At 36.7% G+C, this 17,131-nt stretch overlaps 1 protein-coding gene across 5 annotated transcripts in view; it reads right to left on the bottom strand.

The window, feature by feature from the left end:
• The window catches only part of A1CF (APOBEC1 complementation factor), a 100,647-nt gene that overhangs the window by 69,491 nt on the left and 14,025 nt on the right, over positions 1–17,131 (bottom strand). For 2 of the 5 annotated variants that reach the window (XM_082408716.1, XM_082408717.1), the window contains exon 2: positions 548–691. The exons of 2 other annotated variants lie outside the window; for them this stretch is intronic. In XM_082408716.1, coding sequence (XP_082264842.1) covers positions 548–646 — 99 coding nt within the window. In that variant the 5' untranslated portion in view covers positions 647–691. Of the gene's footprint in view, positions 1–547; positions 692–17,131 lie in introns of those variants that run through there. One more of the 5 variants, XM_082408718.1, reaches the window with a different exon arrangement.

Genomic DNA, 17,131 nt, shown 5'->3' with positions numbered 1-17,131 from the left:
GCTGAACATGGAGAGAAATTATTATATATCCTAAACAGATCGGATAGGTATTATGAGAAAACATCCAAGAATAGCTAGACTGACCAGATGGTCAGTTCTTGGATCCTTCCTCTAGAAGTTGTTTAACATCTGCAGTCAAAAATCTCTCTAGAAACTAAGGCAAGTTCCTGGATAGTTTGTTTTCTTCTGGTTCTTGAAGCACCAGCTGGGTTCTCCTTCACTGACAAGCTCTGGGTGGTGAATTCCAGCTGCCTTTTCTTATACTGAACTGGCCTTTCAAAACTGTGATAGTCTTTATGACTGTGAACAGTAGTTCTGCTTCCAAATGACAAGGCAAAATTGAGTTGATAACCCAGAGTAGAAAGAACGTCACCTGGAAGATCACCTACAAAACTGAAATGATCCAACTTCCTTCCCCCCTGGAAAGGAATGTCCAACTAAAGAGTTATACAACTGACCGATCACATTTTGCATGTTAGGATCGCTAATATTCCCACCACTCTGAATTCAGTGGTGGGTTTCAGCAGATGGCACAAGAAGTTCCTACCTGGACCAAGCTATATCCTGTGCGCTGGACCAGTGCGCGGAGGGCTGCTTCCTTCTGGGTGCCGCTCAATCCATCCCCGGATTTGTGATTTGATTCCATTGAGAGTGATTATCAGCAAAAAATCAGGTTAATTAGGGTTGCTCACTGAAACCAAATTTAAGATAAATTAAGTAAATTACTATTACCAAGTCCAAACTTGTCCTTTTCATGAAGGACATCTTTAGGAAACATTCTCTATAAATTACTCATTAAGGTTAGAGCAACTAACAGACACCCACAAACCAGGCCAGTTAAATATCCTCATTAAAAAAAGAGTTTTAAAAAAATGTTCAATTTTAGTTGAAATTTAGAAGTCAACACTGAATAATATCCTTTTTCCACTTAGAATGCAGACCAGTAGTTCTCAGTCCAATTATCTCAGAATGTCACCAAATGCTCAAAAACAAATTCATGCTTGCTAATTAAAAGTATATGAGGAATGGTCCTTGCAGATGTGGGAAGAAAGCACTGTTACGAAATCAAATTGACGAGGATATTGTTTGAAGATCCTGAAAGCTTTAGCTTCATTTATCTATTCTGTCTGTTCCCTGAGACATTTATCTACTTATTCTTCAAAGATAAATTTCTAGATCAGAGTGTGCTGGTATCAGATATACAGAAGTCATCATGCAAACTACTCTGTAATAAAAATGTCACATGGGTTTTAACAAAACAAGAACAATGGATCCTTTTGAATGGTGTTGGAAGGGCCTACTGACACTTGGATCATATACCACATAGACCACTCAGAAAAGGACATGAAGCCCTTTGTAAAATCTAAGAAATTAGGAAAATTTACATATGTCCATGTTGATCTATGTAGATGTGAATATGAAACTTCAGCATTTCATTATCTATACTTTCTATCAGGGAACGTGATTTGAACCCCATTCCAAATATGATGGTTGTTCAAATTCACAGGTTCCCAGCACAAGGACTTGTCCATGGTGAAGGTCCCAGGCTATGATGGTGCGAGCCCCTGGAGGCTCCCATGTACAGAGGGGAGTGCATTGACCCACTGGATTAGGGTGGGAGTGACTCAGTGAGGGTTCTGTGCTGGGATTTCACTCTGCTTGATGTACTCTGCCAACCAAGACAAAGGAAGCTTTTTTTACACTGAATTGAACCACATGCAAATATAATGTATTTCACTATAGGCCCTTTAAGAACTTTTCTGTTCTATGCATTGGGATTTCCTATACTGCTTTGGTTTTCATTTAAAGATTCAGAGTAAAGGTACCATTAATAATACAGGGAATGGGTAAAAAATTGGGTGACAAAAGTGAAGCCGAGATAATAATTTGAGTAAAATGCAGCTTCAAAGTATTCTATTATGAAAGTAATAGAATAATATAGCAGAAACTAACACAACATTGTAAAGCAATTATACTCAATTAAAAATAAAGTTCCCAAACAATAGATAAGCATCATCTAGAAAGTAATATTTTCAATATAATTCAGAAAACCAAAGAAAAAAAAAACAACTAGATTCCAGTGAGAATATTCATTAGCTGTTACAGGGATAAAACAATTTCATGTTCTGTATATAAGCATGGCCATTCTTGCCCTAGAATTTTCGCATAATTCTTGCTTGCTTCTGACCCAGATCAATTCAGTTTTCAATCATTCATTCTCTCAAGAAGTATTTAGTTAGTGCTATCTATATGGCAGCTTCACTCCCTGCCCAGCTTTAGGGCATTGTGTTTTATGGACAGTTGGCTAACTCAGTTACTACACCAGTTTCTGTGTCTGTTACTTTGCAAAAGGCAGCGTTTTGTTTGTTTGTTTGTTTTCATCTTAACTTTTTATCTTGGCTAAGACGAATTGGAAAGTATTTTCTGATAGTGGTCGTTTGATATATATATGTAGCAATTCAGATTGGACGTGTAGCTTTAGTGACACATTTATAGTGTAAATACTCTTTCTATGGATACTACAAGGTAGGCATAAAATGAGACCTATATTCAGTTTTTAATCCTAAACTGCTGGTGAGTGCAGTCATAGAAATCTCTATGAAACAATACAATCCTCTTAAAAGATAAACCTACAAAAGGCATTTTGTGCCACTTGCAGCAACATGGATGGACCTAGAGATTATCATACTAAGTGAAGTAAGCCAGACAGAGAAAGACGAATATGATATTGCTTATATGTAGAATCTAAAAAAAAAAAAGATGCAAATGAACTTATATACAAAACAGCAATAGACTCACAGACATAGGAAACAAACTTATGGTTACCAAAGGATAAAGAAGAGGGAGGGATAAATTAGGAGTTTGGGATTAACATATACACATTATTACATGTAAAATAGATAACCAACAAGGACCTACTGTATAGCACAGGGAACTATACTATTTTGTAATAACCTATAAGGGAAAAGAATCTGCAAAAGAATATATATATATCTGAATCACTTCACTGTGATGTACACCTGAAACTAACACTAAGTTGTAAATCAACTATACTTCAATAAAAAATATAAATTAAAAAAAGGCACTTTGAAGATTTACAAAGAAAAACTAGCCTTTAAGACTAATTCTAACTCATGCACTTTTCCCAAATGTTACTAAAATTGCCTTTTCATCAGGATACTCTCAAATGCTCCCACAGTGCTGGATTTAACCTGTAAGAGCAGTGAGGCCATGGACGGACTGGGGTCTGATGAGGTTAGTCTTGCATGTCTTAACAGATGTTGGAAGGCAAAGTCTGTTGTCTTCTAGCCAAGTTGTAGGTTTGCTCTTTGCTGAACTTCATCTTCTCCATCAAGAGATAGCAATTCATGGTGAGCCAAGTTTTATTTGTAAAACCTGCCTTTAGTTTTGGTTAATTATTAATAAAGGTGATTAAAAATACTTTGACATCAGAATGGTCTTTTGATCACACATAGGTTCATTCTGACATTATTGAGAAAATCTGTATAATATCTCAACATAGAATCAAGTCATTGGAAATCAGGACATAGAAACAAAATTCAGAATTTGCCTTAAGAGACACTTGATCTTCAATGTTTATTTCTCAAAAACAACCCCCTCTTTCAACATTGACTTAATCTAAGGAGTGAACTCGAATCCAAGATAAATATTTTCTTAAGCAAGTCTAACTTTTGTTTAAAAATTTGGTCAAATTTGAAAGAAACGTTTTGCAATACATTTTCTAATTTAACACCTTGCAGATTCTTCAGATCTGAGCTACTGCATTTTGAAGAGTAGTTCCCAGTGTAATTTATTGAGGCAATAGAATTCAAAACCTATATATAGCAGGCGTTAAGACCATTGGATCTAAAGGAAAGCACTCATAAACATGTATTACTTATTCATTCAAAAGTTGTTTACTGGGTACCTACCATCATCCAAGAATTTTTGAGACACTGGGAATAAAACAGAGAGCAAAACAAACCCCTCTCCCCCCAAAATCTCATGGAGTTTTATAGTGGTTGTGAGAGACAGTAAACAAGATAAATAAGCAAAATATACACTGTGCTTATTTTAATTTCTGAGGAGAAAAAATTAAAGAATGGAAGAGCAATATGAAGTATATGTGTTGGGAGGAGGATGGAATTTTAGATAGTGTGGTCCTGATACAGTGAATTTGGAAAGGGACCTGGGTGAAATGAGGGATGTTATTTGGGGGAGAGAATTCCAAGAAGTTGGAGGGCCCTGAGGTGGGAGCTTGTCAATGAAACAGTGGCCTGTGTGGAGAGGATGGAGCTGAGTGAATGAGGAGAGAAGTGGGAGCTGGGGTCAGAGAGATAATGGCGGACCAGGTCATGAAGGATCTTGTAGGTCACGGTAAGGACCTTGGCTTTTGCCCTGAGATGTGAAGATTTTACTTATGTTTAACAGACTCACTCTAACCATCGAGAAAACATTGAAGGGAGTCAGGCAGGGCTGGGGCTAAGGTGAGATAAGGAAGGTAAGGCAATCACTCTGATCCTGTTTTTATTTAAGTTTTGCTATTTTGTTCATCATGGATTTTTTTTTCATTGATTTTGCTATTTTTTTTTTAAATTGCATTAAAATATCATTGGTCTTAATTACTGAGTTTTTTTGATGGCTCTTACATTTTGCATTTGAGGCAGTGCCTCACTTGCCTTGCTCTGGTTAGAGGGGTCGAGGGGAGAAGCAGGGAGACCGGTTAGAAACACTGCGACATCTGGGTACGAGAGAATAGTGGCTTGGATTAGAGTGGTGATAGTGAGGGTGCTGAAGAGTGATCAAATCTTGGAATACATTTTACAGATGAGTTGGATGCATCGTGAGAGAGAAAAACGAGGAGCTGAGGATGACACCGTTTTTTGGCCTGGGCAACTAGAGGAACGGAGTTGCCAGTTTACTGAGATGAGGAGTAACGAGTTTGTGGAAGAAGAGCAGGAGCTCAGTTGGAGGCACATTGATTTCGAGATGCCCGTTAGGTAGCCATGTGAAGAGGTTCAGTGCACAGTTAGATATCTGAGTCAGAATGTTGTGGGAGATTTACAGAGAGATTCACAGGAGATAGCGATTTGGTAGCTATCTGTGTAGAGATGATGATTAAGCTGTGAAATTGGATGAAATCAGTAGGGATGGAGTATAGAAAATAGGTCCTACTTTGGGGTACTCTAACTTTTGGAAGTCGGAGAGACAAGGACGAATCAGCAAAGGGGAATGAGATGAAGCAGCCAGGTAGGTAGGAGGTAAACCGAATGAGAGAGGTGGATTGGAAGCCAAGGAAAAAAAAAAAAGGATTTTGAGATCAAGTGCGTGGTCAGGTGTGCCAAGTCCTGCTAAGTCAAGGAAGATAAAGCCTGAATAGGGATGCAGACCCTGGAGCTAGACCTCCTGAGTTCAAATTCTCATTCTACCTCTTACTCTGTGCCCTGGAAAAGTTCCTTAACCTCTTGGTAACTCAATATCTTTAACTGAGGAAGCAATAGCATTTCTCTGGGGGTCTTGTATTACATGAGTAAATGTGTTGGAAGGGCTTTGGAAGAAGTCCTGGAATGTAGTAAGTGCTACACTATTGTTAGGCATAGATAAGTAAAATATAAAAGCAGAAAGGGAGAGGCAATCACTCCAACTTCTCAGAGATTGTGCAGTAAGAAATTCCAGAGGTTCATGGAACGGCACGGTTATCTAGATGAGAATGGATGAGGGAAGAAAGGGGCAAAGAAATGGAAGTTGGATGGAGAAAGAGTACAGGCAATATTATAGGAAAGAATCATGGACTCCTCTCCCCCCAGCATCAGTTTGCTCATTTGTCAACTGGGGTAACAGGCAGGCTGTGACATTGCTGTTGTGAAGATGAAATGAGAAAATACCTGTCAAGTATTTAGTTAGGTCCAGCATACAGCAAGTACTCCCACCTGACTTACTGAGAATCACTCATGTTGGAGGGGAGGAATAGCAAAGAGATTGCAGAAAGGGCCTGCTGGACATGACAGCACTTCCTTGTATAATTTCCTTCCCTTCTCCTCCTTCCTTATTCATTCTGAAAATGAGGTGAGGGAGGAGCTAATAATACAAAAAACGAGAGGTCTCTTCCAGCTCTGCCAACTTTCGCTAATCTGCCCTCAGTGTCTCCCATCCTCTTTTTTCTTAGCAAAGTAATACTTTGTTCAAATGTGTACTTGCCACCAAACCTGCTGTATAAGAATGTTCCCCTCTTTTGTTCCTCTGCTTCCATTCAGTGGAAACTGAGTCTCAGTTTCCTAACATTTAAAATTTAGGATAATATTAGTTCCTATTTCATAGGGTTGTTTTTAAGGATTAAGTATTTAAAATGTATTCTTATTTAAAGTGGATCCTGACGATTACTAACTGCCCAGGAAGTGTTAGCTATTTTATTATTTAATTATTATTATTATAATTAATCTCTAATTCCAAGGGGTAGAATTGCAAAACCACTTGCTGGGAAGATAAAGTCCCAAGTCCTTAGCATGATACCTCATGTCTTCAGAACTAGCTCCCAGACTCCCCTTCCAGTGTCATTCACATACCCTGCCACTGGGAAGTCCCGTGTTGTCTTATACTTCTGGGCTCTCTGCTTCAAATGCCCTTTCCTTCTCTTCTCTTGCCTTCTCTTATCTACCATTCTCTTCTCACCTTGGTCTCACTGCATTGGCCCTGTTGATCCTTCCAGACTTGAATGAAATATTATCTGCTCTGTGATGCTTCCTTTGATCCTGTCTATGGGTAATGTTAGGTGCCACTTCCTTAATGCTCTCAAGAAAGCTTGTACATCCCTCGGTTGTTGCAGATGGTACTATAATTATAATAACTATAGTTTAGTTATTACCTAACTAAACCGTGAATGTCCTGAATGTGTGCACTGTGTTGTACTCATCTTTACCCAAGAGTTTTAGCCTGACATTATGCTAAGTGCTCAGTAAATACTTGTGGAGCAAACTAAAGATTTTGGATCAGCATTTTATAAATGATAGTGACTTGCACTGGATCAGAAGTAAAATGAGTCTGCAGCTAATTTCCTAACACTTATTATTATGCTTGTTCCAGTCGCTTCCTGAAAGTTCTATCCTAGAATGAATTTGCTTTATGTGAGAAATTGATTTGCATGGTTTCTCTGCATTTTTGAATGTGTCATTGTATTTGGGAGGGTAAAATTTTGTAAGAGTAAAATTTTGAGTGCAAAGTGATTCAAAAATAGAGTTGATGTTTGGATTCACTTTTCTTCTCAATGCCTTTCTGGTTTTATATTTGCAATGTTAGTGCCTATTTGATGAAGATAAAAAGAACTTAGACATTATTGGGGGTTCGAGGTTTCTGCTTTCCTTAAAGTCACAGGTGGATTGGAGTGAACAGCTCGCCTCATCACTTGGCTGATACTGACCAGTAGCAGTTTCCAGAGTTCACTGTTGGGCAAGATCAGAGCTGCTGTTCCTGACCCTTGACCCTGATGTCCTCCAGTGCCAGTGTGTCCTGGCTCAGGGAAGGTGGCAGGGAACAAAATAAGAAGGAAGCTGGAGGAGAGAAGCAGGTAGGGCGGTAGATTATGACTTTTCCAAATCTAGAGCTGTCAGGAAGATACTGTATGCTGCTCTTAAGTTATAACCCTAATCTATAAAGAAGAAAAGCATACATAAAAATTGGGCTCACATAGAGAAGCAAGTTGTGGAAGGAAAAATATGAGAATATGAGAGAATTTTGGGTGATATCTGTTATCTAGGTTTGCCTAAAGTTATGGCAAAGTGGGACGATCTTAATGCCCTGGTGGAACATAAGTTGGCAGCTAGGGAAACAGAGAAGGTGGGAAAACAAGTTTTTTGTTTGTTTGCTTTTAAAGTCTCTCAAAATAGTAAATTGGGCAAGACATGAGACAAAGGTAAGAGAAGTACACGATGGAAAAGCACACTTAAAGAGTGAAGAAAGGATGACTTAGAAAAGCAAAAGCTGAAATGGTACCTGTGAATGATAGGCAGAGAAGAACAAAAAGGAGATGAAGGATAAAGGCAGAGAACTAAAGTTAGAAGGTTTCTTGGTAAAAAACTAAATGAAGTAATTATCCTCAACTTTAACAAAAAGGTCAATAAATGTTTAATATCTGTTACAGGCATACAATGCCAGCCATTGTACTAACAATTTAGAGTTAGGAAATGGGGTAGTTTTGTTAATATTATCATTTCTATCTTATTTGGTTTTTTTCCAAAGAGGACAGATAAGGAAACTGAATGGGAAATAAACCTATTTCTGACTTGGTAAACAGAGGTGAGGTGTTCTTTGTGATTGCCGGGGGACCTGTACTAGCAATGTGCCGTGTGCATTTCAAATTGATGGTAGGTTCACTTGCCTTCAGACCTCTCCAAACCCAATCCAGTCTTTCCCCAATGTCTTATTGTATACTGATGTTGCATGATGTAGGCTGGACATAACTCTTAATGAAACATGCAAGTTGTACAAGTGATTTTATCATGAATTTCAGCCTTCTAGTATCTCCTGGGAATTTTACACAGAAGGAGTTCCAAATTGTATGGAAATGGTTTGTGAAGGATTTATGACCAAAGTTTACACATTTGCCTAATGAGGCTAAGTAAAAATTACTTTGTGTTACTTGATAAAAAAATATAAATTAGCTCTAATATTCTCTTTGGAAGAATGTTTATAATCAGTCTTAAGCTCCTTTTGGGAGTGAATTAATGTTATAGCTCTTTATTTGGCCGTGCATCATGAACCACAGCAAAATTAATAGAGAATATGCATACATAAAATTCCAAAGCATAACCATAAAAACATCTCACACAGTCTTAATATGTGGCATCTTATTTTTTAAAAAGCAATATATATCAGCAAAAAAATCAAATTAACCAGAATCCCTTCTATGTTATTCAGGCATTAGTAATGAATCAGTTCTGCCACCATGATTTTCACTATTCTGAGACACTGTTTCCTATTTTAAGAAAAGAATAGGAACACAGATACTTAAATGTTTTTCTTTCCTTTTTTTTTTTTCTAAACAAAGGATTAAATAAATCAGATAATGGATATGAGAGCTTCTAACAAAGTGCTTGACATACAGAAGATACTCAGTAAACATTATTTCTTTGTTCCTTATCTACTGCTTTGGTTGACTTTTTAACCACCATCTATGGCTCTCTGAATGGTTATTCTCCTTTCTAGAAACTGTCTGAGGTGAAGAAAAGTGCAGTTTTGAATGTATTATCTTGATTTCTTTCATATTGTTTTAATAATCCAGTTATTTCATTTGTTTTCATTTCTCAGTAGGAAAAATCTTTAAGGTCCTCAGTGTGTGTGTGTGTGTGTGTGTGTGGTGTATCATAGAGCATGTTAATTTTGTAATAAAAATTAGATACAATCTAAATATCCAATGATAAAGAAATATGTTAATAAGCAGTGGTACTGTACAGCTAATAAAACTGATGTTCTAGTAGAACATGTTATTTAAGCAGATATTTGTAAAATATAATCAAGTAAAAGGCAGGTTACAAAACAATATATAGTCTGATTTCATTTGTGTTAATTTTTATATTCATCAGACTGATTATAACTGGTTCTATCTTCTTGGTGCATTAAAAAATTATTTTTATCATTCTTGCTATTTTTTAGCTGTCTATAATATGCAGCTCTTACTCTAATTTTAAAAAGTTAAATTATATTAACAAATGAATGTCAGTGTAAGCAAGTCATCAAAAACCATGAGATGTGGTCAAGATTACGTCCTGAGGAAACTGTTTCTCTTCAGCATTTTTCTAATAAGCGATAATCATTTGACTAAGAAGTCTAGGAAAAAGCAAAAGAGACTAAAAGAAATCAGAAGGAATTAAAGATAAAAGTAAATTAATAAAACACAAAGATCTGTAGACTTGATAAATACATGTAAGAGCTGATTGAAGAGATGGGTAAATTAGCACACCTCTGGCAATCTTGACAAGGTAAAAAGAAGAAAACCTATTTTAAAAGCAAAGGGAAAATGAATATAACCACAGATCAAGAGACTTTTAAAGAATACGTTTTTATCAATAAATTGAAAAATTAGATGCAGTAACCAATTACCTAGAAAACTGTGAATTTTCAAAATTGCTTCAAGGGTAAGTCAAAAATTTGCATATACCAATAACTGTAAACTGTATTGAAAAAATTCATTGTATTCCTCCCAAATAACACATGGTCCAAATGGCTTTATTAGGCAAGTTTTATAAACCTTAAGTTTTCTTAAATGAGTTTTACAGACTCATTTAAGAAATATATTTTTTATTATAGAAAGCTTTTGAAGCATAGAATAATAACAGAAAACTTATGAAATTATTGACAAAGTTAGCATATCTCTGATACAAAGCCAGACAAATATATCACAAAACAGAAGACTATAGATCAGTATCACAAATATAGATATGAACTGCATACAGCAAAATATCAAAAGACTAATATACGATAAACACGATGGGTTTACTACAAGACTACAAAGATTATTCAACATCAGGGATTCTATTAGTTTAATTCACTTCATTGATGAAGAAGAAAAAAGCATGATCATCCCAGTAAATGTAAATTCAACACCCACTAGTGGTTTAAAAAAAGAAACTCTTAGTAAGTTAGTAACAGAATAGTAATTCTTAAATTGATAGAGTATCAGAGACATGTAACAAACATCACACTAAATAGTGAAACACTGCAATCATTCATTCTCAGTCAAAAGAAGTAAATTAACTATATAAAACTATTAGAACTAATAAAAGAATACTCCGAGCACAGTTATAAAAATGTTCCATATTTAAGCAGAAAAAAAAATGAAATGAGAATCTGAACAATATAAACAAAATATATAAAATAACAAACAATGTGAAATATCCAAAATCTATATGAAGAAAATGATAAAATTCTACTGGAGGATCTAAAAGTCTAGGTAAATAGAGGTCTTATTATTATAAAGATCAATTCTTCCAAAATTATTAATCTAGTGCAATACCAATTAAATTTCCAATTAAATTATTTTGAAATTTGACAAACTAATTCTAAAGTTCATCTGGCAGGAAAAATGGCAATACATATCACAACATGCATTGAAAGTATAGAGTTATTTGGAACTAGCCTAATCAAAAGTTAAAATTAAAACAGGCAATGGTGATCATTTGGTAATATATAGAAATATTGAATTACTATGTTGTGTACATGGAATTAACATAGTGTTGTAGATGAATTATACTTCAATAAAAATAAATAAAATAGGCACAGGAATAGACAGATAGATTAATGGAATGGAAAAAAGTATAGACCCATAGTTGTGTTTATATTGGAACTGCTAATAGGTGCAATCATATAGGGAGATCATAGACAATTTGAGAAGAAAGATAAAGTTGGCATACCATCTCACAACACATACCAAAATTCTAAGTGAATTAAAGAAATAACCTTTCAGAAACATTGTATAGCTGCTAGAAGAAAATATGGGAGGAGATTTTTATAATCTTGTAATGCAGAAAGTCTTCCTAACCAAGCATACCAAAAGCCAGAATTGAAAAGACTAACAGATGTGACTACATAAAAATTACAAACATCTGTAATGACAACATAAAGTTAAAAGGAAGCCACAGACTAGAAGAAAATGATTGCTACTTACATAATATACAGAGAATTAATATCTGCAATATACAAAGAGTACTTTAAAATCAATAGTAAAGGGGCTCAGAGGTCAGTGGACAAAGAGCAAAGGACATGAGCAGTAAATTCACAGAAAAAAAGAGTTTATAAACTTATTTAAATATGGTCATTTAGTGGTCAGAAAAGACAAAATAAAACCAAGATACTTGGTTTTGCCTATTATGGGGCAATATTAGAACAGATTTCAAATAATACAAACAATAAACGTAGCTGACATCAACTGAACGATTACTATTGGCTATGTTCTAAAAACTTAAAATGTAATTCATTTAATCCTTATAAAAACTTAATGGGGTAGGTATTATCATTCCTCTGATATAGGTAATAAACCAAGTTAGAGAAGTTAATGAGCCCAAGGTTACTTAGGTAATAAGTGGCACAACTGTGATTTGAATCTAAGTAGCCTGGGGCCAGAGTTTGTGCTCTTAATTACTAAATTTGACTTCTCCTCCTCTTAAAAATAATAGGCAAATGGTGACAGGGAGAGGAGGGAGATTGCATCTACCCAGCTTCCCTTAAAGTGTGAGGAGCACATGGTACCATGACGAAACTGATGAAGGTGATACTGTGGGTCTATGTTCTCTTCCATAAGGACAGATGTTCTTGGTCATTTAAAGCGCTGTGGTAATTTAGCCTCTTTGCTTGAATGAAAATGATCTATTGTTATAACTCTTTTAAATAGTGCTGTGGGTGGGCAATCTGATGGTTCAGTTGGACGCATCCAGGATCTGACCCCCTTTGGACATAGTCCAAAATGGACATTGCCAGCCCTCTGTTACATGCTTGGTCATACCTCACTAAGACATCACTCCTTGGCAGAGTGTAGAGTCGTCACAGGTGACCAAGTGATATATCATTTGACAGGATCTGACTGGAGTTTCATGTTAATTTCTATTCCTATATTTAAATTAAAGTGCTAGTTCCTTCTTCCCATTGATCTTTAGCTCTTCTGGATTGTAGATAGCCGGAGAGGAGACAGTCAGCTATGGACCAAATATCTGATGGAGTAGTGCAGTGGTGGGTAACCAAAGCCACAAGCAGTTCTCATGGGCACCAAACACAACTATTTTGGTAGCAGGGTCTTCTCTCTCTCTCTCTCTTCCTCCCTCCTCCTTCAAATGTCCATTTAATTACTTTTCTTCTTCTCCTGTCTCTTACTCCCTTCCATTCTTTAATCCTGTACTTTGTTCTCTCTCCTGCTCCTTTGGTGACACCCCTGGCTAAAGAAGTTGCTGATTCTATCTGGAAGGTACACTATATTTTTAAGACAAATTATTAACAGTTGTAGAGGAGCAATGCTGACAGACAAACTTGCTAAATAAATGGCTATTTTTTCAAAGATGTAAAAAGCTGATATTTTGATTACTGTTTGTTGATGTTTAAATCCATATACAATCTTACTTGTTGTCATTCCAAGTCCTAAATAGAGTAACTTAAAATAGCACATCCTAAGATACTGGGGAAATTGCACCACAGTAAAAATATCTATAGACAAAAATAAAACTATACCAGAGAAAAAAATACTATTGGGGCTACCAACTTAGAATTTATCAGAGAAAAAGAACAAGCAGAGGTATAATAGACAAATAATTGGATTGCAATTTTTATACATTTCTTTGTGTATATACATGTGTATATACTTACACCTGGACTAAATCAGGGCATTATGAACGTGCAGGGGATGAGAAGAAGACATGTCTTCCTAACATTTTTTTTTAAATAATTAAAAATCAGGAGTCACACACAATCTCTTTTGAAAAGAAAAAGTTACCCAAACTCTTGGGACAGTTAAGCACATTCATCTGGCCCACAGATCATCATTACTGCAAAACAATCCTGACATCTGGAATCCTTCTTGTTTTGTTTGAGAAAAAAGTGATTTCAAATGGTCAGAAGTTTTTATTTTCATTTAAAAAATCTGTTTAAAATTGCATAATTTATGGTCCAGTGGAAACACCTCCTGCTCTTTAGCATATTCTCACTAAGTAGATATTACAGAGGTATATTTTATTGGCTTCAAAAGACATTTCACCATTTATTTGCTTCAAATGCCCTTTAAATATCAACAAAGAGCCTTTAAATCCCTGGAATTTAGCTTGAAACTATAAATTACACAAGGAAAGACAGGAGAGAAAGTGTTAACCTATGCATGTCTTGTCAAAATAAGACTTCAAGATTTAACTGCAAGTGTTTCTAAATTTTAGCAGAAACTATGGAGAAAGAACAGACTCCCTACCTGGCCTCATGTTATAATCACCTGTACTTGGGCATCACCCTTACCACCCCTAGAGGGATTCGCATTCAACTGGTCTGGAGTGGAGCCCAGGAAATTGGATGGTTTAAAACCTCCTCAGGTGATACACAACTGAGGTTGGAACTTCTGAAATAAGATCTAGTCTATACATGTTAAATGTCAAACAAAATGAAATATGGAGAGTAATTTATTCCACCTGCCAAATAGTTGGGACAGACACATCTTAAAAAATTACTAAAAAGAAGAAAAAGTCTATACAAGAAAGACAGAGACTAGATTAGAGGAGAAAGAGAATAATTCAAAATTGTCTCTAATAATTGTCCTGTCTACTTTTCATCACTTTTAATGAATACATGTTTTCATAATTGCCAGTATTTACAAATAATGCCCTTGAAATACCAAAAAAATCACATTCTTCCTAGATTCTGGCATAAGTGATTCATATTCAACTCCATTTCCATGAGGACCAACCAATAAGGTATTCATATTACCACTGTAGGCGTAAAATTCTATGTCATGGCTCTATATGTGGAGAGGAAGCAAAAGCTGTGAGGTAGAGAAAGGATAGAGAGTAGAAAGTAAGGATGGCTTTTAGAAGAGAGAGGAGCAGATGCAAGAAGTAGTTGAGTCAAGTTAACAGTGAAGCACCTTAGCAGGTCCATGAATCCCTACAGCTGAGGTCCTTACAGCCTCTTTATCCAGAACAACCTCCAGCGTAGGCTCCGCATGAAGTCTGGGTCTTGACTTTTTCCTGCTCCTGTACATATGTATCCTTACTTGTTGCTCTTCTTACTCCTACCCTCCTCCTCCACCCTCTCTTCCATTACTAGACTTAACTCAGCCCAAGTAGAATGAAACTTCACTGCTTACTACCCCTAGTTACTGCCTACCTCTGCTAGATCAATCTCCCTAAAATGTCCCTTCTAATATTCTTCATTGGTCTCACAATTAACTATAAAGAAACAGTCCAACCCCTTAGCCTGACATCCGGTATCCACCGTGATCTGGTCCTAACTCTACTTTTCTGACTATCTCTCAATCCAAGTCTAGAGCTATTCTGCGCTCAAGCCCATCAGGTCTCCCAGATACACCAGTTACTTCTTACTTCTTAGGTTCCTTTGTTCTTGTTTCCCATTTGCCATGTGTCTAGAGTCCCCATCCTTATTTTCACACTCTCCCTGAGATGAATTTATGCCTGCACCATCAGGTTGTGTGTGGTTGTACATATGTAGGCATGCACAAGCACACATGTGTGGCTATGAATGTGTATATATACATAAGGGTGAATAAACTCCTGGTGGCCAGTGCTGACAGCACAACATCACACAAGAAGTTTCCTTGTGTAGCTGGTTCTGACACCACCACTCCCTTACAAATCCTCCAGCTTCGGCTCAACTTGGATAAGAATATCAGAAACTCTGAACCAGAGATCCTCATAAGTGACTTGTACTTGACAACATTGAATGTTGAGAGATAAATAGCAGTTTTTTTAATCCAAAAAAGATTTTGGAAAATTTTAACAGCAGATGGAAACTGTGCATGTGTTGGATGAAGGAGTGGGTAATGGAGAGAGAATGGAGATCCTTAAGACCAGACAACGTGAGGTGCTTTCTATTCCCTTAAGGTTATACTGTGTTGGTTAATTTTATGTATCAACTTGACTGGGTCACAGAGTGCCCAGACATTTGGCCAAGCATTATTCTGGGTGTGTCTTTGAGGGTATTTCTGGATGAGATGAATGTTTGAATTGATAGACTGAGTAAAGCAGATTGCTCTTCCTAATGTGGGTGGGTCTCACCTAATCAACTGAAGGTCTGAATAGAATAAAAAGGCTAAATAAGAGAGAATGCCCAATTTATTACAAAAAACAAAAAAGAGAGGGAGAGCTCTGCCCTGCCTGAGTGCTTGAGCTGGGACATCAGTCTCTTCCTGCATTCAGAGTTGAACTGAAACATTGGCTTTTCTTGGGAAGCCTTCTGGCTTTCAGACAGGAACTACATGTTGGCTCTCCCGGGTCTCCAGATTGCCAACTGCAGATCTTGGGACTTCTCAGCCTCCATAATCAGGTGAGCCAATTCCTTGTAATAAACCTCTTTATCTATTGATAGATAAATAGATTTATATGTATCTTACAGATACTAGAACAATGACAACACTAAAACCATGTAGGTATATGTATTAGCCAGTTAGGATTCCAACTGGAATATTGGTTCTGTTTCTCTGGAGAACCCTGGCTAATACATATACCTACATGGTTTTGGTGTTGGCATTGTTCTAGTACATGTAAAATCAGGGTACAGATGGCTATGGTGTTATCTTCACTCAATAACAATGCCCAACTCTGACCCCATGCCTGACTTTCTTAAAGATCCCTGGGAAAGAGAACTGGCAGAGTTTAGAAATTCTAGAATCACATAACCTAGCAAGAAGAGTAGAATTTCTTTGCATGTATGTTTCATTTCTAAGTTGACTTACAAATTGGTATGGTGGTAATCACAGCATACAATGTAGATATCCTTCAGCTTAAAAGCAGATGTTTATCCAATAGTCCTGGGACCAATTATTTGTGTGGCTGATTACAGAGACCTGATGAGCTGGTGAGGTCTGGTGTTATCATGTCTCTTTTTATTCTCGTTGAGATTGTCCTTTTGAACTTAGTTCCTGCATCTGGTTTCCTCAGACCAATTTGGAAAATTTCAGTTGAAAACTCAATGTTCACCAAGGCTGCCAATCACTGACTAATGGAATACATTCAATCCTGGAGTGAAGCTTACAAATTCCAACGATCTAAAGCTCTGTAGTACAATGGCCCTGAGGCAATCTGACTCTTTCAATAAAGGACAGCCTTATGTTTCCCTTAAAAAAAAAGATTATATGGATATTCTATAACTAGGTCACTGAGTAAGGGTGACTTGCCATCTGATATACCTTGATAAGAGATGTAGCAAATGGCTCTGCTCGGTGTTTTCTTTTTTTTTTAAATGTACTTTTTTTTTTTTTTTTTTTTTGGCTGTGTTGGGTCTTTGTTGCTACACACAGGCTTTCTCTAGATGCGACGAGCAGGGACTACTCTTCGTTGCGGTGCACGTGCTTCTCATTGCGGTGGCTTCTCTTGTTGTGCAACATGGGCTCTAGGCAAGCAGGCTTCAGTGGCTGTGGCACGGGAGCTCAGTAGTTGGT

The sequence above is a fragment of the Balaenoptera borealis genome (genome assembly GCF_965194805.1).
Source record: "Balaenoptera borealis genome assembly, chromosome: 10".
Classification (NCBI taxonomy): Eukaryota; Metazoa; Chordata; class Mammalia; order Artiodactyla; family Balaenopteridae; genus Balaenoptera; species Balaenoptera borealis.
The sequence above is the reverse complement of the archived record's forward strand: the minus strand, read 5'-3'. Positions and strand labels throughout refer to the sequence as shown.